The sequence below is a fragment of the Delphinapterus leucas genome, chromosome 14 (genome assembly GCF_059928025.1).
Source record: "Delphinapterus leucas isolate spDelLeu-1000000601 "Yukka" chromosome 14, BTC_Dleu_Yukka2, whole genome shotgun sequence".
Lineage (NCBI taxonomy): Eukaryota > Metazoa > Chordata > Mammalia > Artiodactyla > Monodontidae > Delphinapterus > Delphinapterus leucas.
This window is the reverse complement of record NC_143142.1, coordinates 18,994,218-19,016,201: the sequence shown is the minus strand read 5'-3', so window position 1 is coordinate 19,016,201 and position 21,984 is coordinate 18,994,218. Positions and strand designations below refer to the sequence as shown.

Genomic DNA, 21,984 nt, shown 5'->3' with positions numbered 1-21,984 from the left:
GGAAAAAAATGTCTTAACAGTTCATGAGAGGTTTCTGATTCTTTCCTGGGTCCTGGAGATCATAAAAGCCCTTTTTCCAATAAGTATAACTACCTGCTGGGAAAAAAGGACGCGCCAAGTGGCTCCTTACCTTTTCTCTTGGTTCTTTAGGAGGCTCACTGCTCAGCTCAGAACACTTCTCACATGTGACTTCGTTGTTTGAAGCTGCACTTGAAAACCTGGCACAGAGATCCAAGTTACTTGTACAGGGACCGGCAGCTGTGGCTCCCTCCAGCCCGCACCCCGTAACTAGCTCAGGAACCCAGGGGTGAAACCAGCACTGAGATCATCAAAGCAACACTGCCCAATTTCCTCCGAGAAGGGACATGTCCTTTGCAGTTGCCAAACCCCTCCAGCCCAGTGGGGACAGCCTACCTTAAACACAGCATCATCGGGGTAGCAGGAGCCCCAGGCTTGGGTGAAGAGACCTGGGTGCTAGTCCCAGCTCTCCTGCCTCCCCACTGAGGGAGCTTGGGTCAGGCTTGTGACCTCACTCATAAAACGGGGATAATTAACACCTCCCCAGTCTTTTGTAGGGCGGATAAGAGGCTACCCAAGGCCCTAATAGCTACGTGAAGTCGTTTAGAGAAGAGTGAAGATGCCCCAGGAGGGATAATTAATGGTTGTAACCTCACAATAGCAGCCCCACCGCAGACCGACCACAGGGGCAGTGGGCAGTCGGGGAATGTGTCAGGGCACGGGCCTGCCTCGAGTGACCTGGGCCCAGTCATTATCCCTCTCTGGGCCTGTCTCCCCACTGTAAGGGGAAGAGGGAGAAAGGGGAGTTCTGGAGCTACACTTTTTCCATCTCTGAAGAGTTCTCTGGAGCGGACGCTGAAAGATTAGCTCAGGGCTGGGGGCTGCAGATAAGAGGGAGGTGAAAGAAATCAAACTGCTTAAACTTGACCCACACGCATCAGTCCAAGGTCTGCCTCCTGGGAGGCGTGAGGCTGTGCATGAGTTGTTTCTAAGCCCAGAGCCCTGGTTTCCCCTCCTGTCAGATGGGAATAACCTGAGACACTGGGGGATGCAGAGAGGGAAGGTGTGTGAGGTCCCCGACATGGGTGCCCCTTTCTCTGTTTTCTGGGTTTTTAAAATTTTTATTATTATTATTATTTTGCCACGCTGTGCAGCTTGAGGGATCTCGGTTCCCAGACCAGGGATTGAACCCGGCCCATGGCAGTGAAAGCGCCAAGTCCTAACCATTGGACAGCCAGGGAATTCTCCCATTTCTCTGTTTTCTGAATTCAGGGGTTCACGAGCCTGGCTGCACATGAAAATCACTTGGGAAACTTTTAAAAACCACCACGACAAGGGCCCCTCCCCAGACCAGCTGAATCAGATTCTCTAGGGGGTGGGGTGGGGGCCAGGCATCGGTATTTTTTTTTCCAGGTCATTCTAACTGCTGAGAGCCACTGGTCCAACTCTGGCCAATCTGGCTGCCCGGGTTCCCAGGGCCTGAAGGGCAGTCGGCCCAGAGCTCCCCTTGGAAGCTCCATCCCTGACAAAGTATGTCAGCGGCAGGCATGTCATTAACAAGCTGGCAGAAACCCCCGGCAGCATCCCTCTGTCCTGGCCGAGAAGCCACTTGTGGAAAAACGAAGGAGCAAGAGATGTCAGAGGCCAGGCCAAGCTTAGAAAATCATCAATAACCATTAGGATTAATAGTATCATTTGGAGCTACAGCGTGTTGAGGGCTCCCTTGGGTTGAGTGACTCTCAGCATTATCTCTCTGAGTCTTTGCCTTAATCCTTAAAGGCAGGTCTTAGCATCATTTCCGTTTTGGAGATAAAGAGACCGAGGCTCAAGGGGTGAAGCTACCCACCCAAGTTATCATGACCCGTCTGATTGTTTTGGGGGCCATCCACAGAGGTTTAGGCCATATATTAGGTGTCCTCGGACTTCAGGAAAGGAAAGCTTAGCTATGGAGACAGGCTGAGCTGGAATTGCACCAGGCTCCCGACTTCCTCATGGTATTTCACCTTTCCTGTCCATATCTGTGAAATGGGCACAATATTTCCCCCTGAAAAGTGCACAGAGGGAAACGTACGAGGAAACGTACGAGGGCAGCTCCCCTGTCTCTCCACACCTCAGCTTCCTCATCTGAGAAATGGGAGCTAATGCCATTTCCTCTGCGGGCTGTGGGTCAACTGAGAGGGGGCGTAAGGCGCGCAGCACGGAGCCTGGAGCCCTGCTATTTCCTTTCCCGAGGGGTCTCTGGTAAGGGGTTGAGGACCTTGGAGGCTGGGGGAAGCCAGTGGGATGCTCCCACTTACAGTTTGGTCAAATCCGCTGACAGCGGCCGTGCCTGTATCACCTTCTTCCTGATCTCTGGCTTTGCTTCCGAGCTCTCGGTGGCCCAGCCTTTGATCCGCTCCTGGACGCTCACACCGGCTTTCCCCAGCTCCGGTGCAGCCGGTGGGGACTCAGCGGGGGCTGATGGGGGCGAAGACCCCAATGACAAGGCTGAGGCGCTCTCCTCACCAAAGAGGCTGACGTGCTTCTTCACGCTGCCCCTCGGGGTCCGCTCTCCCCCTGCCTGGGTTTCCCCATCAGCCGCTCTGCTCTTGACCTCAGCGATTTCTTGGCCTTTTCCAGGCCTGGGCGAAGGGGACTGGGGGCCCCTGGGTGCCTTCTCCGGCTCGCCATCCAGCTTGGCTTTCTCTTCCCCAAGATTCTGGTCACTGATGGGGGTGACCCTGGCCGAGCCCCCCATGGTTCTGAGGTGGCCCATCTCTGCCTGCTTGCAGAGCAGCTTCTCCTTCCGTTCCTGGATCTTCCTGGCCACCTGCAGGAAGTCAGAATCTGGGTCGTGAAGGGGAGCCTCTGCTTTGACCAGACGCTCCCCATCTACTTTGGGGTCCAGGTCAGGCCTCTCGGGACCCCGCCACTGGGCCGTGGATCCTGCTATGGCCTCCACCTTCCTTGCCAAGGCCTCTCTACTCTCGAACCTGGCCGTGAGGTCCACGGACAGAGGCCGAGGCCTCCTCACCCACGTCTTCTCAGGAGGGGTGGGGGGCGCCTTCCCCACCATGGCTGCCCCGCCAGGGCCTGCTGGCTTCTGAGGCTGAATGGACTCGATGAAAATGGCCGACACGGGCCTTCTCTTCAGTCGAGGCCTGGGCTCCAGAGCGGGGCTACCCGCGTCCTCCACGCTGCTGGCCTTTGACAGAGGCTCCTTTAGGCCTGTCTCCTCTTGGGTGGCCGCCGGCCTGGTGACCTGAGACACGGAGGCCGGTCGGGGAAGAGTCCCCGCAGGGTTTCGGGCCGGCAAGGCAGGCTTGGTGGCCACCTCAGGCCGGGAGGCAGAAGGGGGCCCCTGAGACACGCCTGCGTCGGCCTCCGGAGCCCCCCGGCCGACCCCCTTCCCCAGGGTAGGCCCGGCTTTGGTGGTTTCAAAGAGGATCATGGTGCTGGGGCTAGGCCGCAACACCGCGGCCTTGGAGAACAGAGACGAGCTGCTCGGGCCGTCCCCGCTCCCCGCCTCCTGCCCCACCAAGCCAGGCATCTTCTCGTCCAGCCCCTCTGCCGCCACGCCCCGGGGGAGCCCCCCGGTAGGAGACGGCCTGCTCAGGCTGGGCCACGAGGAGATCACGTCCCCGGCCTTCTCCTTGGAGAAGGGCTTGGGGGTGAGTCTCGGCAGAGGGAGCAAGCGGACTGGGCTCCTGAGGGGGCTTTTCCCTTCCAAGAGCAGCGCTGAGGGGGCCCCGGAGGCGCTGCCAGCCTGGCGGAAGTAGGTCCGAGTCAGAGCTTCCTCCTTGGAGAGCTCGCCCAGGCCTGGCACTCCTGTCAGAGAACTTATGGAGCCGACCTCCACCCGCGTCACCATGGTTACGGCTGTGGATCCATGGGGAAGACGAACATCAGAAACAGAGAGGCAACCACTAAAAAAAATAGTAAATTTAAGATTCAGTCAGTGTCTGGGTTGAAGCAGAGGGATTTGGGGGATGGGGATCAAAAGACCAGAGTCCCGAGTCTGGACGACAGCTCTCCATTGACCACGGGGCCAGCCTGGGCCAGTGCCTTCACCTCTCAGCTGTGGGCAAAGGGCAGTGGACTAAATGGCCCGACTCTGAAGTTCATTCCGGCTCAAAGGACACAGAAAAGGTGCCAACACTCTCTTGGACTTTCCTGACTCAGCTAATCTCAAGGCCAGCTTTCAGGGTGAAAAGTGATGATCTCTGCTGTACAGGTATGGAAACCAACTCAGAGAGGCCAAGTAACCGACCTGAGGTCACTCAGAGAGTAAAGAGGCAAAGCTGGGATTCGAACCCAGGTCAGACTCCAAATTCACACCACACGCTCCCAGCATAAACCCTGATGAGAGTCCTTCACCCCGCAGTACTTTCCCGTTTCAGAGCCCAGCCACATCAGGCTGGTCCTGACCCTCGTCACAGCCAAGCACAGAGAGGGTAGGTGACAAGCCCCACCTCACACAGCTAGCCAACGGTCACAAAGTTGGTCACTGGCCTTGGCACTCTAACCGTCCAGACAGTCCCTTATCTCTCCCCTCCCCAGTCCTTCCAGAAGCCTTAAAAGAAAGCCACCCTCATTTCCCACTCCACCTGCTGCTGTGATTGTTTGCCTCTGGGCTCTTTTCTGTTGAACGCCTGTTTTACGCTGGCTGCCTTCACAGTCTCAGTAAGAAGAGTATCAGCTAACGACGAGAGTTTACCAAGAGTGAGGCCTCAGGTAAGCCCAGTGCTTTCTCTGTTTTACAAATCACATCCTCTTTAGAACCCTAAGAGGCGGGTATGTGATTGCCAGCCCCAGTTTTGCAGCAGCTCAGGCACAAGCCCCTTGTTCATCCAGTCATGAGCTCTGCTCTCTCAAGGCAGCAGCCCTCCTCTCTCATCCATCCTCCAACGACCCCGAGAAGCAGGGATTATCCTTATCTCCCTTATAAAGATGAAGGGAAAGGGCTCAGAGAGGTGGCCCGACTTGCCAACCATCACACAGCTGAAACGTGATCTCAAGTCCTGGACCCATTCAACTCTGCCTTTTTAACAATGATGTCCTCTTCCTTTCTGGTCTTAAAAAGTGCCAGACAAGCTGCTGTTCTTGATTCGTCCCCCACCCTAACCCCACCTTCACTCCAGTGCTCTCTTTCCCTACAAAACTGTCCCCAGCCTGCCCCCCGTCTAGATGGGCTGAAAGTAGAAGGCATTTTAGTCCAACGCAAGCCTCCACTTCCCTTCCTGGGGCCCTACAATGCTGCCCCCGGCTCTGACTCACTCAGCAGCCTGCAGGAAAGAAAGGCAGACAGATTTTGATATTTCCTCTTCCTTACACGCTCGATGGTGCTAAGAAGGTTCCTTCTCCCCAAGGCGGAGAACACTGTCTAGACGGGGTTAGAGGCAGAAGAGAGGCACAGAAATGGAGAATGGGAAAATCGGAGACTTGGGAGGAACCCGTCTGCAAAGACTCGGGGTGGAGTTCTAAGGTGCACAGGGTCCTGCCCCAAATCAGGACTGCTCATCGTTAAAGCCAGCTCCCGTGACCTCTGGGACACAGACATAGCCCGGACAGAGACACAGGACAAGAACAGGATTCAAAGGACAGAGAGAAAACTCCCTAGCAGAACCCACAGGAGCCCTGCCCACCCCCGGACACTCCAGCCCCACTTACCCGAGCTGGCAGGTCCTGGCTGGGGAAGTGTGACTGCCAGAGAAAGCCAGCGGTATCGTGTCTCATCTCCAACGGGGCTGTCCGCACACTCCCATGGCAGGAGCCGGCAGGGGAGGGGAGGCTCGTCCCAGCAGGCTGAGTTTCAAGCAGGTCTGGGGAGACACAGGGCGAGAGCCTCAGTTCCGGGGTTCCGGCAATATGTGCACAGACGGCGCAAAGGCTTTCGAGCTCCAACTGCATCTGCTGGTGTCTCCGCCAGCTTGTAAAACTCACGCTCCTAGCAGCTTTTCAGTATTGTCGCCTTATCTATACACGTGGGCATCAAGGGTGCCGAGTACAAACCGTAGGTGCTCCATAAAAATCTCCCCCGTTCCTCTGATACATGTTTACTGAGCACCTACCACGTTCACAAGGATGAATAAGAAATATCCCCTGCATCCAGGGACCTCAGAGTCTTGTGTGAGAAACACACACACACATACACACACACACAAGCGATTACAACACTGGGCAATAAACATCATGGTTTATAAAGGGGGACATGGGAGCACAGGAAAAGGAGGATTAACTGTCTAAAATTGGGAGTGGTGGTCCCGGAAGACTCCCTCGGTTTAGAGGAGGGAACTCCGGAAGACTCAAAGAGCTGGCTAATTTGGGAGCTATTTCCCCTGGTTCTCCTGATCAGCAGTATTTGTACATTGCATCTCTTGGAGGTCCTCACATGCCTCCTCAGGGCCTTTGCATGTGCTGTGCCTGTTCTCTGAGATATCCCTGTCACTACACACAGACACAGGCCCTCCCCTAAGATTGCAGTCCAGACACAGCTGCCCCCCTCCAACCTAGTATAATCTCCCTCTTACGTGTCCAGAGAGACCCACAGACACTCAGCCAGACTCCTCATAGCTACACAGCTACATTTAATAGTTCATGATCCTTCATTTCACATCAATGGGAAGCCCCCAGGAGTCACCCTGAATCCCCAAGAGCTAGCACAGTGGCCTGGCAGATAAGAGCACTGAGCACATAATTATTGAGTGAATAAATAAATGAATGAAGAACTATTCTCCTGGCCCTGCTCCCCACCCTTCTAAGATTCTAAATAAGGGCTAGAGTCCTGAGTTTCATGACACTAAGCAGTCTTGGTCACAAGATGAACTAGTTCCTCTGGCTCTGGCAAGTTCTGGTGTGGCCACAGGTCAATTGCTACTGAATGACAGAACCAAGGAGCTACGAAGAGCCCAGCTGGGAGCTCAACCTGCTGACCCCGCCTAGAGGCCCCACCAGTTTCACCTGATGCACTGCCTGGGACAGGCCGCCGTCAGACACCTGCTGTGACCACATTAACCCCAGACTGTCACACCGGCTCATCTGCCCAAAGGTGGAATGAACGAATGCTTCTCTATACAGCTTTTCCTGGGAAGAACCACCAAGAGCGCTGTTGCTGAATCAGGGTTGATGGCTCACAAATGTTGCCCCCACTTCGGGATCTCTGAACCCATCTCAGTAGCCAGATTGCAGGGAAGGAAAAAGGGGAAACAAGAGAAAGGCTCTTGGTCCGCACCCCTCTTAACCAGAACGGTGTCTCTGTTATCTGTAATCTCCTTTCTATCTTGGGCTCCCTCTCAAGTTTCCATTTGAAATGCCAGGCAGATGCCTGGTCTATAAATACGGTTGCATGAACAAATCAATGAATGAATCAATCAATCAATGAACAAAGGGGGATAAAAAAGAGTTTTTAAACCACCATAGTGGATGGCTAAATAATATTTTGAACTCTTTCCCAAACCTAGAAACCCATGATTCTCAGGTTTTCCTTTAACCTGTTGTAAAATACAAGGAAACCAACTGAAATGTTCGCTTTAAAATCTTGCTTTAAATGCATCACATATGTTATGCTTAATTTAAGAGATGTTAGTCTCTTCCAAAACATTTCAGAAGCCCACTCACACAGAGGACAGATGCTGTTTATTCCTGGGGTGGCCTCGCTCGCTCTTTTTAAATATATTAGCACGATGGCCAGAGCCAGGTAAATAAGAGCTCCCTGGAGAAAGCAGGGACACCAGGTATGAGCTGTGTCTGGTTTTATCTACAAATAACCGTGAAGGTCGGCATGGGGGGACAGATGGGGAGCCAGGCTGATCTGGGAGGTCAGGAGGCTGCAGTGGACCAGGACACGGAGGATGCGGGGCAGCAGTGGGGGTAGTGGTGGGTGTACCTCTGCGGTTGCTGAACCTGCCAGGTCCACAGGCTCGATCTCCCTGAATTAATCTGCAAGGTTTGAAATTCCCATTTCCTGCGATTTCATGCAGAGAAAACCATGTTCCTGAGGGTTGAGTCACCGAAACCGATCGTCACTGAAATTAGACAGGCGTCGTTCACGAGTATTCATTCCTCCGATCCCTCTGACCTTCCTTCTACAAGCCAGGCTCTGTGCCGGGTGCTGGGGGTGCAGCCGTGGAGCACACAGGCTCCCGGGGAATCCGAGAGAACCTCACAGGGACAAGGCAGGAGAAGCCCTTCCATTCGGAACCCAACCATTTGGTAGCTTCTCTCTCAGATTCAGAGGCGTTGATTCATTTGAACAGCTGTTGCCAATCTTTCATAATGACACCCCTAAATCCGATCTGGGAGCTCACAGTCATTCACTCAGCCATCTCTGGGTGCCGCTTCCTGGGAATGCCACAATCTGGTGAGGGCCGTGAGCCAGTCCTGACACCTTCCAGCGTCTTCCGGAATGTGACCTGGGCTCCCAAATCCGCAAATCCATCCTGTGTGGCGCCCCGTGTGAAGGGCCAAGTGCATGTCCAGGTCTCCCCAGGAAAGCAGGGCTGTGGTAAATGCATGAGCGTTGTCCATCCACAGGCCCCAGATGGAGGGGGACCAATGTCTAATATCGACGGAGTGTATGCATCCTCTCCTCTCCATCCCCATGGCTGTGGCCCCAGCTCATTCATTCATTCATTCATTCCAATACACAGTTACTGAACACCTACCATGTACCAGGCTCTGGGGACACAGCAGTGAACAAAACATACAGAAAGCCCTGTTCCCATGGAGCTGACAATCATGAACATAGGAAAAGACAATAAACGAAATAAATAAGCAAGAGGCATAGAATGTTGTTATTAGGTAAGTAACTTTCTCTGCTGGTGTCTCCTCCAATCTGTTCTAGCAGCAGCCAGAGTGATTCTCTGATACGCAGGGGCCACCATGTCACTCCCCACACCTCCCCACTGCCCTCTGAATGAAGATCAAACTCCTTCCCTGGGTCCTGGCAGGATCTGGATCCTCTTCATCTCTCCAGCTTCAGTCTCATGATTGACACCTCCCCCTCCATCCGTCTGTCTGTCTCTCACACTCACTCACATACTTACTGCAGCACACATGAACCTCAGACAGGTCACAAGACACATCATGCTTTTCCTCACCTTCCCGCCTCTACACTGCCATTTCCTACTGCCTGGCTAATCTCAGCTCCAAGCAGCCACCTCCTCCAGGAAGCCTTCCCTGATGCCCCAGGGTGGGTTCAGGTGCCTCTTCTCTGCTCTGGTATCTAACTCCCAGAGCTTCTCCCTAGCCCAGCACTGATCCCACATGTGGTGACTGCCTCTAGAGTGGGGGGAGCTCCAGACCAGGAGGGTCCTGGGTCTGGTTCGCAGCTGTACCCCCAGGGTCTGATGCTGCACCGGACATAAAGTCAGTGTGCAAAAAATACCTCAAGGGAGAGCATCCCTGAAAGAAGAAAATAATAGTATCCAAGGCAGGCGTGGGTGTGGGAAAACTGACATGCTCATCTGCTCCCAGGGACAATGTAAGTTACAAAAGCAAGCTGGCAATATTCACTTTCCACTAGTATTACTGGAGACCCCGTCAAGACTCAGGGACCACACTAAGTGACTCTGCACCTTCTGCCTTCTCCCATGTAATATTCTCAACAATCTTGTGCTTTTCAGTTTATTACCACCATTCTACAGATGAGGGAAATGAGTCCGATCTCAAGCTAGTGAGGGGTAGTGTTACAGTTGAAATCTTCTGACTATGAATCAAGTGTTTTCCCCCCATATACCTCACCCCAAAAACATTCATTTATTTTTGACTCAGTAATCCCATGTCTAAAAACGTGTCCTATGGAAGGAATCTAAAGGAAGAGAAAACCATACACACAAAGATGCCCCCTGCAGTGTTGTCCATCCAAGTGCAGCAATAACGCACCCTGAACTTAGGGTGATAACTCTTATTTGAAAAAACCCAGGACTCAGAAGCCATTTGAAATGTCACAAAAGTTGCAACGTCAGCGGGTAGACCAGATCTCCAGTTCCCAGTCTGCCCACAAGTGGCACAAAAATCCCTTCACACCACATGGCCTGAGTTTGTGATCAGAAAAGATGGTTGCGGGACTTCCCTGCCTGCCAATGCAGGGGACACGGGTTCGAGCCCTGGTCTGGGAAGATCCCACATGCCATGGAGCAACTAAGCCTGTGAGCCACAACTACTGAGCCTGCACTCTAGAGCCCGCGAGCCACAACTACTGAGCCCATGCGCCACAACTACTGAAGCCCACGTGCCTAGAGCCCGTGCTCCTCAACAAGAGAAGCCACTGCAATGAGAAGCCCACATGCCGCAACGAAGAGTAGCCCCTGCACGCTGCACCTAGAGAAAGCCTGCGCACAGCAACGAAGACCCAGCGCAGCCAAAAATGAAAATAAATAAATAAATAAATTTATTTTTCCAAAAGATGGCTGCCATGGCTATCATGGCAAAAACCTAGAAATAATCCACATTCTCCACAAAAGGTGAAAGTCTCTCAGCCACGTGTAAGGGGCTGTTCTGCATCTCTTGAAAGTGAGGACTGGGGACCCTGTGCAGGAAAGTGAGAAGAGCTCATGAGAATGCTGTTGGAGAGAGGGTGGCAGGTGGGTAATTTTCTGTATTCAAGGCTGTGACAACGGCAAAAATTGTTTATACAAATGGTCAAGGTCTGGAAGGGGAAAGGGACAGGTGAAAAGGAAAAGTGTCGGGGACAAGGGTGGAACTGTTATATTTTTAAATTCCTTTTCACTTTGAGATTCCTTTTTATTTCCATTAATGTTGTTTGTGCAGATTTCTTTTTAGGCCTCAATACCGGAAGTCTCCCTCTGAGCTGTGTTCTCCCCATCAATTCAAAATGTAGAGGTACCAAGGCTCCCTTCCTGCCCACTTTCAGAGCTTTCAAAAGCTGAGGATAGGGACTTCCCTGGTGGTACAGTGGGTAAGACTCCGTGCTCCCAATGCATGGGGCCCAGTTTCGATCCCTGGTCCGGGAACTAGATCCTGCATGCATGCCACAACTAAGGAGCCAGTGAGCCACAACTAAGGAGCCTGCAAGCTGCAGCTAAGGAGCCCGCCTGCCTCACCTGAGACCCGACACAACCAAATAAATAAATTTTTTTAAGAGAAGCTGAGGATAGAGATAACTATCATTTATTAAGCACTAAGCGTGTGCCAGGGACTGTGCTAAGTGCCTTACGGATAGGACTCATTTCGTCCCCTTAACAATACAAAGAAGCAGGTCCTGGGACTTCCCAGGCAGTCCAGTGCTTAAGACTGCGCTTCCACTGCAGGACATGAGGGTTCACTCCCTGGTTGGGGAACTAAGATCTCTCATGCTATGCAGCATGGCCAAAAAAAAAAAAAGAAGCAGGTCCTATTATGAAGCCCATCTTACAGGTGAGGAAACTGAAGCTGGAGGAGTGAATGGATCTGCCGTGGGCAGCAGGAGGTATGCTGATCCACCCTCCCCTCCATAGGATTCCTTCCAAAGTCCACATGGGTTTAACTAGAACAAGTGCTTTTTTATGATGTTCAAATGTAAAGGACGCTTCACACCCATTATGGTGTCTACCATCAAAAAAAACAGAGGGCTTCCCTGGTGGCGCAGTGGTTGAGAGTCCGCCTGCCGATGCAGGGGACACGGGTTCGTGCCCCGGTCCGGGAAGATCCCACATGCCGCGGAGCGGCTGGGCCCGTGAGCCATGGCCGCTGCGCCTGCGCGTCCAGAGCCTGTGCTCCGCACCGGGAGAGGCCACAACAGTGAGAGGCCCGTGTACTGCAAAAAAAAAAACCAAAACCAAAAACAAACAAACCGGCCTTCCCTGGTGGCGCAGTGGTTGAGAGTCCGCCTGGCGATGCAGGGGACACGGGTTCGTGCCCCGGTCCAGGAAGATCCCACATGCCGCAGAGCGGCTGGGCCCATGAGCCATGGCCGCTGAGCCTGCGCGTCCGGAGCCTGTGCTCCGCAACGCGAGAGGCCCGCGTACCGCAAAAAAAAAAAAAAAAACAAACAAACCAGAAACAACAAGTGCTGGTGAGGATGTGGAAAATTTGGAACCCTTGTGCACTGCCCAGGAAAACAGTATGGCAGATCCTCAAAAAGTAAACATACAATTAGCATATGGGGACTTCCCTGGTGGTGCAGCAGTTAAGACTCCATGCTCCCAATGCAGGGGGCCTGGATTCGATCCCTGGTCCAGGAACTAGATCCCACATGCGTGCTGCAACTAAGAGTTCACATGCCACAACTAAGGAGCCCGTGAGCTGCAACTAAGGAGCCCACCTGCTGCAACTAAGACCCGGCGCAACCAAAGGAAGAAAGAAAGAATGACGTACCATATGACCACTCCTAGGTGTATGTCCAAAAGAGCTGAGAGTAGGGACTCGAACAGATATTTGCACACCTCCACCAAACCCTCTCTGTGTCTTTACTTCCCAGTCGCTCTGAGAATCTGCTTGAAGTCTCGTATTTGTACTGCTTTCTGCTTTTCTCCCATCCTCCCAGCACCACTACATCCCCCATCCACTGCCATCTCAGAATTCCATCCAGAGGAGCAAAAAAAATTTTTTTTATTTAAAATAGAACATAGTGAAGCAAAGGCAGAATGCCCCTCCCCCAAAGATCACCCTGTCCCCGTCTGAGAGTTGTATTATTTAAAGATATTCTGTATGTTGTGTGTGTGTATATATATATATATATATATATATATATATAGTATGTCGTATATTCTGCATGTAGCTTCCTTAATGGAGAAAAAAATCCTAATAAATTTCAAATTTATTTGAATTTCAGTGTTCAAAGCAAAATTATTCACAATAGTCAAAAGGTAGATACCACTCAAACATCTATCGATGGATAAACAAAATGTGGAATATTATTCAGCCTTACAAAGGAAGGAAATTCTGACACATACAACGTGCATGAACCTGGAGGACATTATGCTAAGTGCAATAAGACATTCGCAAAAGGACAAATACTGGATGATTCCACTTATATGGGGCACCTAGAGTAGTCAAATTCATAGAGACAGAAAGTAGAATGGTGGTTGCCAGGGGGCGGAGGGTGGAGGGAATGGGGCTTTATTGTTTAATGAGTATAGAGTTTCAGTATGAAATGATAAAAATAAGTCTGGGGCTTCCCTGGTGGCGCAGTGGTTGAGAGTCCGCCTGCCGATGCAGGGGACACGGGTTCGTGCCCCGGTCTGGGAAGCTCCCACATGCAGCGGAGCGGCTGGGCCCGTGAGCCATGGCCGCTGAGCCTGCGCGTCCGGAGCCTGTGCTCCGCAACGGGAGAGGCCACAACAGTGAGAGGCCCGTGTACCGCAAAAAAAAAAAAAAAAAACGAAAAATAATTCTGGAGATGGATGGTGGTGATGGTTGAGTGAATGTACTTAACGCTGCTGAACTACACACTTAAAAATAGTTACGATGATAAAATTTATGCTAAATTTGTGATAAAAATTTTATATTTTACCACAATAAAGAAAACCCAAGAAACTAAAGACAAATATAAAGGAAACCTAATGCTTAAGTTCTAATTACCATGTGACTCAGCTCATTGGGACCCACGTCCTTTAGGCAAATCTCCATTAAAAGCCCTCATGGTCCACACTGGGCTCTGCCCCCATCCCCGTTAGGAATGCAATGGGAAGCAAAGGAGACCCCATTCCTGATTACAATCGGGGGGTGCTCTAATGAGGCTGTAAAAGCCCAAAGAAGGAGTAGTCAGGGATGCCTTCCTGGAAGAGGTGACATCTCATCTGAGACTGGTAGGAGACAGCCAAGCAGAGGAGGAGGTTGGAGCCAGGAGAGGGAACAGCATGTGCAAAGGCCCAAAGGTACGGGAGAAACACAGTCATATAGCGCGAGCCTGTTCACTTATTCTCCTTGGGGCAACATGGGGCTATCTTGGTGAAAAGTCTGAGTGGCACAACTTTCGAAAAACCATGCACTTTTGTTGAGTCAGAGACGCATTGGAGGGTACAAAACACTGGTCCGAGAGTCAGAACTGGGTGATTTTAGTCAAGATGATCACAGATCCTGGTTTACCTGGGACAGAACGCGTTCACTCTCAAAAGTGCCCAGGTTTGGACAATAAATTATTCCATCATCCTACATTTTTTTTTTTAACTGTGGTAGAAACCACATAACATGAAATTCATAATTTCAACCATTTCAAAGCGTGAAAGCAGTGTCATTTTGTAAATTCACGGTATTGTGCAACCATCGCCACTATCTACTTCCAAAACATTTTCATCACCCCAAAGGAAATCCCATACCCAAGAAGCAGCCACTCCCTCTTCTCCCCTTCCCCAGCCTCTGGCAACCACTACTCTGCTTTCTGTCTCTAAGGAGTTGCCATTTCTGGGTATTTCAAAGGAATGGAATCACCCAATATGTCTCTCACCCTAGTTTTGGTCTCAGTTCCTCCACAAACTTGCAATGAGAGCTTGGACAAGTCCCTGCCAGATTCTGTGACTGTGGTTTGGCTCAACCCCAGGACTTATCAGGTTTGCATTATGCAACTTTTCTCTGCCCCTGGCTCATCCCCCGTGAAACCCAGCTCTCTGAGATTCTGAGATGACTGTTCTACATCCCCTGGTCCCCCACGATTCCTTCTGAACAACTGGTGCTCAATAAAGGATTGTTAAGGGACTCAATAAAATTCTCATTCAGTGTTGACGGAAGTGGTGAGAGCTAAGTTTCCTACTCAATGTGTGTGATTCTGTAAGAACTGCCTTAATTAGTACAGCCTTGACTTCTGTGTCAATCTCAAGTTGTAATGAATTAGAATTCAGGGCATCTGACCTTTCAGACTCTGGAATACAGAGGAACAGTTTGAGGGGGCTTTTTCCCAACTGGCCCCGTACCACAAGATATGGGTGGTACACATTCACACTCACACAAAGGGTCCTGTGGTGTATATCAATAGAAAGAGTTTGGGAAATGCGAGCTCAACAGCGTGTAAACTATTGTCCTTCCCACAAGACTTTTCAGAGCCTCTGGTGAGCTAATTGGCATCTTAGACACTCCAAAGCATAATCCAAACTGCCTCACCCCAATACCGCTTGTCCAGGTGCAACTGCTGATTTGGAGAAAGAATGTTACAAGTGGCCTTTATGCCTTTACTTAAACATCCGCCTTTTCAACTTTCATTGGCCTGTTCCTTCCTACTATTTGTGCTATTTCTGGACTGGCTACAGCACTCACCAAAACCATTAAGCAAGCAGCTTTTTTGGGTTTGTTTGTTTTTCTTGGGATCAAGGATGGGCAAACTACAGTCTGTAGGCCACATCTGGCCCACTGCCTGTTCTTGTAAATAAAGTTTTATTGGAAGACAGACACACCCATTAATTTACATGTTATCGATGGCTTCTTCCAAGGTATGAAGACAGACTGGAGTGGTTGCCACAGAGGCCGTATGGCCCAGAAAGCCTAAAATATTTACTTTCTAGCCCTTTACAGAGTTTGTGACCCCTGCTCTAGATTGTAGAGAACTCAGTCCCCTGAGAGACTGGACTCCCCCAAGGATATGACATCCCCCCTATAAGTTATCTAAAGCTCTCACGCTATTCTGGCAGAGACCTACGTCTTCATGAGGTCTCTTCAGGTTCTCCACATAGTAATTGCAGAAAAATTCAAAAATATAAATGAGCAAAATGTTTTTAATAATCCTATATCCCACCACCCAGAGCCAACAGCCATTACTAGCATTCTGATGTCCATCCATCTGGCCATTTCCAATATAAGTGGGAACTTTTTGTCAAAACTAAAATGCAATCAGGTCATGTGTGCTGTTTAGGAACTTGCTTTGTTTTGTTTAATTTCAAAATACGTCATAAATACCTTTCACATCAATAGCTACACAATTCTACAGCTGTTTCTCATGCTTTGCAGTATCCCATTACATGGATATCTCATCATTATATCGAATCCATCCTCCACTATTGTATCCTTAGGTTGTTTCCAATCTCTGACTATTAAAACCAACACTTCAATGAACACCCACGTGCAATGACTTTCCCAAGGTAAATGTGGCCTACAAGTGGGCTGGCTGGTTCCAAGGGTGTACACTTTTTTGGATATATGCAGAATGGAGCATACATCCATGTGTTTCCCTTCACACCTAAGGGAAACATGTCCCATGCTAACTTGAGTCAAAGCTTAGGAGGCCAGGGTTCTTAACCTCTGCCCTGGGGCAGACCCAGTAAAGATGAGAAATAAACCAGGGCCCCAGGGCTGACTGTGCCATCACTGGCAGCTTTACTGGGTCTCACTTATGGCCGGACCATCATCACGCACTTGACTGTAAGATTTGCAAGGGCAATTAGAACGGCTCACAGGGAGAGGTGAGTCTGGGCCCAGCCCAGAGGCTGTGTCCCGCCTGGCGTTGGAAGGGTAGGCAGGAAGAAAGCCCTGCCCCAGAAATGACATTCACGGCAGAGGAAATTCAACCTCAGAGCTCAGTTCAACACGACACACAGATCAATGCTGGACTCAGAAAAATCTGAGTATAACATGCTCTCTCCTTAGGGAGCCTGAGAGGCGCATATTGCATTTCAGAAAAATAAATAAATAATTCCCTCCGAGCACAGATAGGTTTCTGGAGGAATTAGCTTATTTTGGCCCAAGAGCTGCCTTATGTTCAAACTCAAACCCTGGGAAGGTCTGATCATGTGTTCCCCAGCTCCAAAATAAATGTCTCCCACTGTCCATTGCCTTGGACAAGGTATTCAAGACCCCCCCCCACCAACCCACCCACAGGCCAAAACTAACCAACATGGTCTGTACTACAGGCCCTGCCTCCACTCCCAGATTCCCAAAGGTACCCCACGACCTGAGTATCTTTTTCACTTATTTCTTCTCCGTGGAGAGCCCTTTACCCACAGCACAATTTCCATTTGCCCAAATCCCACTCATGCTTTTACAGCAGACTAAGGGACACCTCTTCCAGGGAGCCTGCGCTGACTTCCTAAGCCAAAGTGTCTTCCAACCTTCTTTGGCTATTTACCTGATCATCATGCCTTGTATCAGAGATAAGCCTGACAGTCTCCCCGCTGCAAGATTTACAGATCCCTCCTGAGCCCACCCAGGACACAGACCCCTCCGGCTCTGGGTTCCCCTTCCCAGAACCTACCTGATGCCTGGCACGGGAAAGGCAGAATAGGAGAGTGCTGGGTTCCCCAGCGGTGGGAGGCAGCCCATGCGGGACACAAGATGGTCTTTGGTAACACTTAGGGTGCTTTGACACCCAGGCACAGCATGAAGCTTCTGTGAATGACATTCTGTGCAAACTGTTTCCTTTCTGATTCTCATGGGTGCCTTCTCATGCAGTTCCTGAGCCCATCTCTGCTTGGTGCCACCATGACTTTAACACCTACACTACCTGCTAATCTCCCAGGTTTAAGAAAGAAGACACAGCTCCAAGCTCAGACCACCAGCTGCAGCAGCAGATCTTAAAATATAATTTTATTTTCATTGTATTTAATTTTACTGTTGTTTTCAATTTAAGACAAGTGACACTGGTTTGCTATTTACAGTAAGATGTTTGTAATGGTTCCTTTAAAATTTTATTTAACTTTCGGAAAAGTGAAAGTTAAAAAAAAAATGATGATGATACAGGGGTTAGGTACAAATGGCAAAAGCCCATGTGACAGGGGCTTCCCTGGTAGCACAGTGGTTAAGAATCGCCTGCCAAGAGAGGGGACACGGGTTCGAGCCCTGGTCCAGGAAGATCCCACAAGCCATGGAGCAACTAAGCCCGTGAGCCACAACTACTGAGCCTGCGTTCTAGAGCCCGTGAGCCACAACAACTGAAGTCCACACACCTAGAGCCCGTGCTCTGCAACAAGAGAAGCAACCGCAATGAGAAGCCCACACACCACAACAAAGAGCAGCCCCCGCTCGCCACAACTAAAGAAAGCCCCGCGCAGCAACAAAGACCCAACGCAGCCAAAAATAAATCAATTAATTAATTAATTAATTATTTTTTAAAAAGCCCATGTGACTGGAATTCACCGGTAAAGTGGAAAGATCATGGCATTGGAGTCAAAAACAGGCAGATGCAGCTTGTGGTGCTCCTTCCCCATTTTCCTGCCTGGAACAAAGATGTGATGCCTGGAACCAAGGCAACCATTTTGGGACCATGGGATCACAAGTGATACTTTAAGGATAGTGACATGGAAAAGACCTTGATGACATAGCTGAGCTACTAAACTAACTGAACCGTTCTCCTCTGGATTTTTGTTGTTGTTATTGTTATGTGAAAAATAACAATGTACTATTTAAGCCATTGTTAAGGTTTCTGTTACATGAAGGCAAAAGCATTCCTAATGGACACAGGGAGTTTGGGTACAAATTTGTTAAGTGGACAAATGTCTTCTAAGTAAACACAGTGAATGTAGTAGTGCTTTTATTTATTTATTTATTTATTTTTTGCGATACGCGGGCCTCTCACCGCTGTGGCCTCTCCCGTCGCGGAGCACAGGCTCCGGATGCGCAGGCTCAGTGGCCATGGCTCACGGGCCCAGCCGCTCCGCGGCATGTGGGATCTTCCCGGACCGGGGCATGAACCTGTGTCCCCTGCATTGGCAGGTAGACTCTCAACCACTGTGCCACCAGGGAAGCCCTGTAGTAGTGCTTTTGACAAGCCACTTCACCCCTGAAAGCTCAGTTTCTTCATGGGTAAATTAAGTTCAGTGATACCTACCTCAAAGGATTCCGAGGATTAAAGGAGATGGTGCATGTGAAACACCATCAGTATACTTGGCACATACATAGTAGGTTTCTGCAAATGCATGATAAATAAATGAGCAAATAAACAAAAAGAACATGAAGCCTGATGGAGGGACGTGGGGGTTGGTGGGAGTTTTTTAGCTAGATTTAAAGGAATAGCTCTCTGATGAAGGAATTTGGGAGAGATAGTGATTCAGGGACTGGGTAAGTGGATACTTTTCTCAAGGCTGGTCTAAGATCCAATACCAGCCTGTCATCTACACAAGCCTTGATTAAAATCAGGCAGAAGCACCGAAGAATGTAGACACCAAAGAGCATCCCTCCCAAAACCAGGTGCAAGGGAAGCCTGAAAGGATGGTCAAGACGAAGTAGTGTCCCAGGGATGTAAACAGTCCCAGGTCCATCCCCGGCTGCTGCACCCACCCCACTCCACCCCCACCAGCCGTTCTCATCGGGGCTCCGCCCATGGCAGTGAACCTGCAGTGACGGCTGATATGTCCTCTCCTGGTTTTCCCAGGAGGGTCACTGTGCCTCCGATACCCTTCAGGCAACCAATGACTCTTCCTCCTCGTCCTCTGGGGCCAGCTTCCCAGCTCCCCTGTAAACCTGTCAGGGCCTGGCGCTGCCAGCCTCGGGGCACGACAGACAGGCCCTCCTGGCACAGAACCCAGGCCTCAGTGGAGCTGAAGAAATATACCTGGCCCGGCTGCCAAAAAGAGAACCCAATGAACAATCCCAAGTTTATTCAATTGCTTTGTCCTGCAACCTATTAAGTGCTGGGCTCTGGGAAAGCTTGGCATTAATAATTACCATCATCAGATCACTAACACTGATTGGGCGCTCATTTTGTGAGTTAAATGAATTTCCCCACTTAATCCACCTTCTGGGGTGGGTCGCATGATTAGGCCCACTTGATGGACGAGGACAACGATGCCAAGGGAGGCTTAGCAATTTGCCCATGGGGTGGAGCTGGGATTTGAACTCAGGCAGCCTCCCTCCCAATCCCACCCAGTTCAATCCCACCCAGTTCATCCTGCAGCAGCCAACAGTTGCTGGGTTAAGTGCTGGCGTCCCCTCCCCTCCCCACGCCACGCCCCCACCCACCTCCACCCCTCCCCCTGTGCTGGGCCCTGTTAATCTCTTCAATGACCTTCTGGGGCTGATGTTATTATTATCCCCATTCTATAGATAGGTAAACTGAGGTTTCAAAAGGCAAAATGATTGGCTGAGGTCAACTGCTTAGTAAGTTAGCAGATCTGGGATCCCACTCAGGCGTTTGACTCCACAGTGTATACACTTTGCCATTTTGTCCCTCACGGGACCTGTCTAGCTCAGACTGGGTTTTCAGGCAAGTTTTGGGGCAAAACATCCTTGTGCTCAAAGCACAGTCTAGCTGGGGAGGCAGACACAGCTGCAGACATGGCCACAAACAGTGACCACAGCAGGGAGGTGAGACTGAGGCCCTCGGGAGGAAGGGCTTAGAGTAGACAGAATAATGCCCCCCAACGATGTCCACGTCCTGATCCCCAAAACTTGTGACTCTGTTATCTTTGCAGATGTGACCAAGCGAAGTCTCTTGAGATAGGAAAATTATCCTGGATTAGCTGGGTGGGCCCGACGTCATCACAAGGTTCCTTACGGAAGAGAGGCAAGTGGGTCAGAGTCAGAGAGAGAAAATGTGATGAAGGGAACAGGGATTAGAGCCATGCGGGGCCACAAGCCAAGGGATGCAGCAACCTCTGGAAACTGGAAAAGGCAGGGAAATGGATGCTCCCCTAGAGCCTCTGCAAGGAACACACCCCAGCCGACCTTCACTAGACTTCTGACCTCCAGAACTATAAGGTAATAAACTTGCATTGTTGAAGCCAGTAAATTGTGGTAATTTGTTACAGCAGCAATAGGAAACTCATACAGAGCTTAAGTTGGTTGGGGAGAAAGGAAAGGGAGGACTGTCTGGAGGAGGCGGCATGGAGCTGAATGGCTACCTAAATAACCCCAAAGCTCAAGCCTCTGTGAAGTCCTTTGGGTTAGCCCCACCAGAGCCACCAAAATTCTTAACCCCCCATTCCTGCTTGTTTGGACCTTGACAGTATCAAATCCTACAAGGTAGGTCCTGGCACTGCACTTTTCCATGCAGCTACTAAAATTTAAATGTCAACTGATTAAAATTAAATACAATTTTAAATTCAGTGCCTTGGTCATGCCAGCCCCATTTGAAGGGCTCATCAGGCACGGGAGGCTGGGTGCCTTACTGGGCAGTGCAGAAAGTTCTATTGGACCACGCTGTACATTCCCAATACACAGATGTGAAACTGAGGCTCAGAGTCACAGGGGCAGGAAGGGACAAGCTGGCACTCAGTCCCCGGATCTTCTAATTTAATCCTCAGCCTTCTTAACACGGAGGAGGCCTGGGCCACAGGGCTGGCTGCCTCAACCCCAGGCCCAACCTTATTTAACTGAACCATGAATTATTCACCCACTGTCAGGAGTCATGACCTTTAGCATCACCGAGAACTGTTTATTTTGACCTCTTTCTCTCTCTGCCTTAAACGCAGGGTGAGAGGCGAGGGAGGCAGAGGAGAGGCCTCGGTTAATGAAAGGTTCTGGTTAACAGCAGTTCCAGCCATTCATTACGGGCACAGAGCACTTGTGATTTAAAGCTAGGAGTGTCACATGTTTGAGAGATCAGCCAGTGTCCCTTTGACCCCCTAATCCATCATCTTTATCAACTGGCATACAGCGCTAAGAAAACCTCTATCTACAGGGCCAGAATGACACCATCAACACACAAGGCTAACATGGTTCAATTTCTAGGGTAACCTTTGCCACTTACAAGGATATAAGGGGCTCCTTGCCCAACAGAGGCAGTTACAAAGAGTTTCAGGGTGGCAGGGGGGAATACAATTAAAAATAAATTTTAAATTCATTCCCTGGCGGTGGCAGGCAGGGAAATGGGTGAATTGAGGGCCAGAAATGGGAGGGAGGTTTCTCACTGTCTGCACTCTGGTAACTTTGCATTTTGAGCCTCGTGAATGTATTACCTGGCCAAATAAATAAGTAAAAGTTAAACTGTAAAACGTTTAGGTAAGATATGGACCATGGGGATCCCATTTCTTGTTTTATATAGATGCACATGGATGGGTATATAAATATGAACACAAGGATGCTTACAGAAAGTGTTAGAAGAATATATAAGAAATGTTCAGAGAGGGTGACTCTAAGTGGGAGGGAGATGAGACTACAGGGGATTTTAATCTATTTTTATTTTTTTGC

The 21,984-nt window shown here is 50.2% G+C and overlaps 1 protein-coding gene across 6 annotated transcripts in view; it reads right to left on the bottom strand.

Annotated features, from left to right (window-relative positions):
* The window catches only part of KIAA1671 (KIAA1671 ortholog), a 188,440-nt gene that overhangs the window by 127,519 nt on the left and 38,937 nt on the right, over nt 1-21,984 (bottom strand). For all 6 annotated transcript variants that reach the window (XR_016387522.1, XM_089894620.1, XM_089894621.1 and 3 more), the window contains exons 2-4: nt 5,668-5,819; nt 2,316-3,923; nt 131-218 (exon numbers count right to left, since the gene is read on the bottom strand). Coding sequence is in view for 5 of the 6 variants with exons in the window: in XM_089894620.1 (XP_089750746.1) it covers nt 131-218; nt 2,316-3,868 (1,641 nt within the window). In the remaining variant the exon portion in view is untranslated. The remainder of the gene's footprint in view (nt 1-130; nt 219-2,315; nt 3,924-5,667; nt 5,820-21,984) is intronic.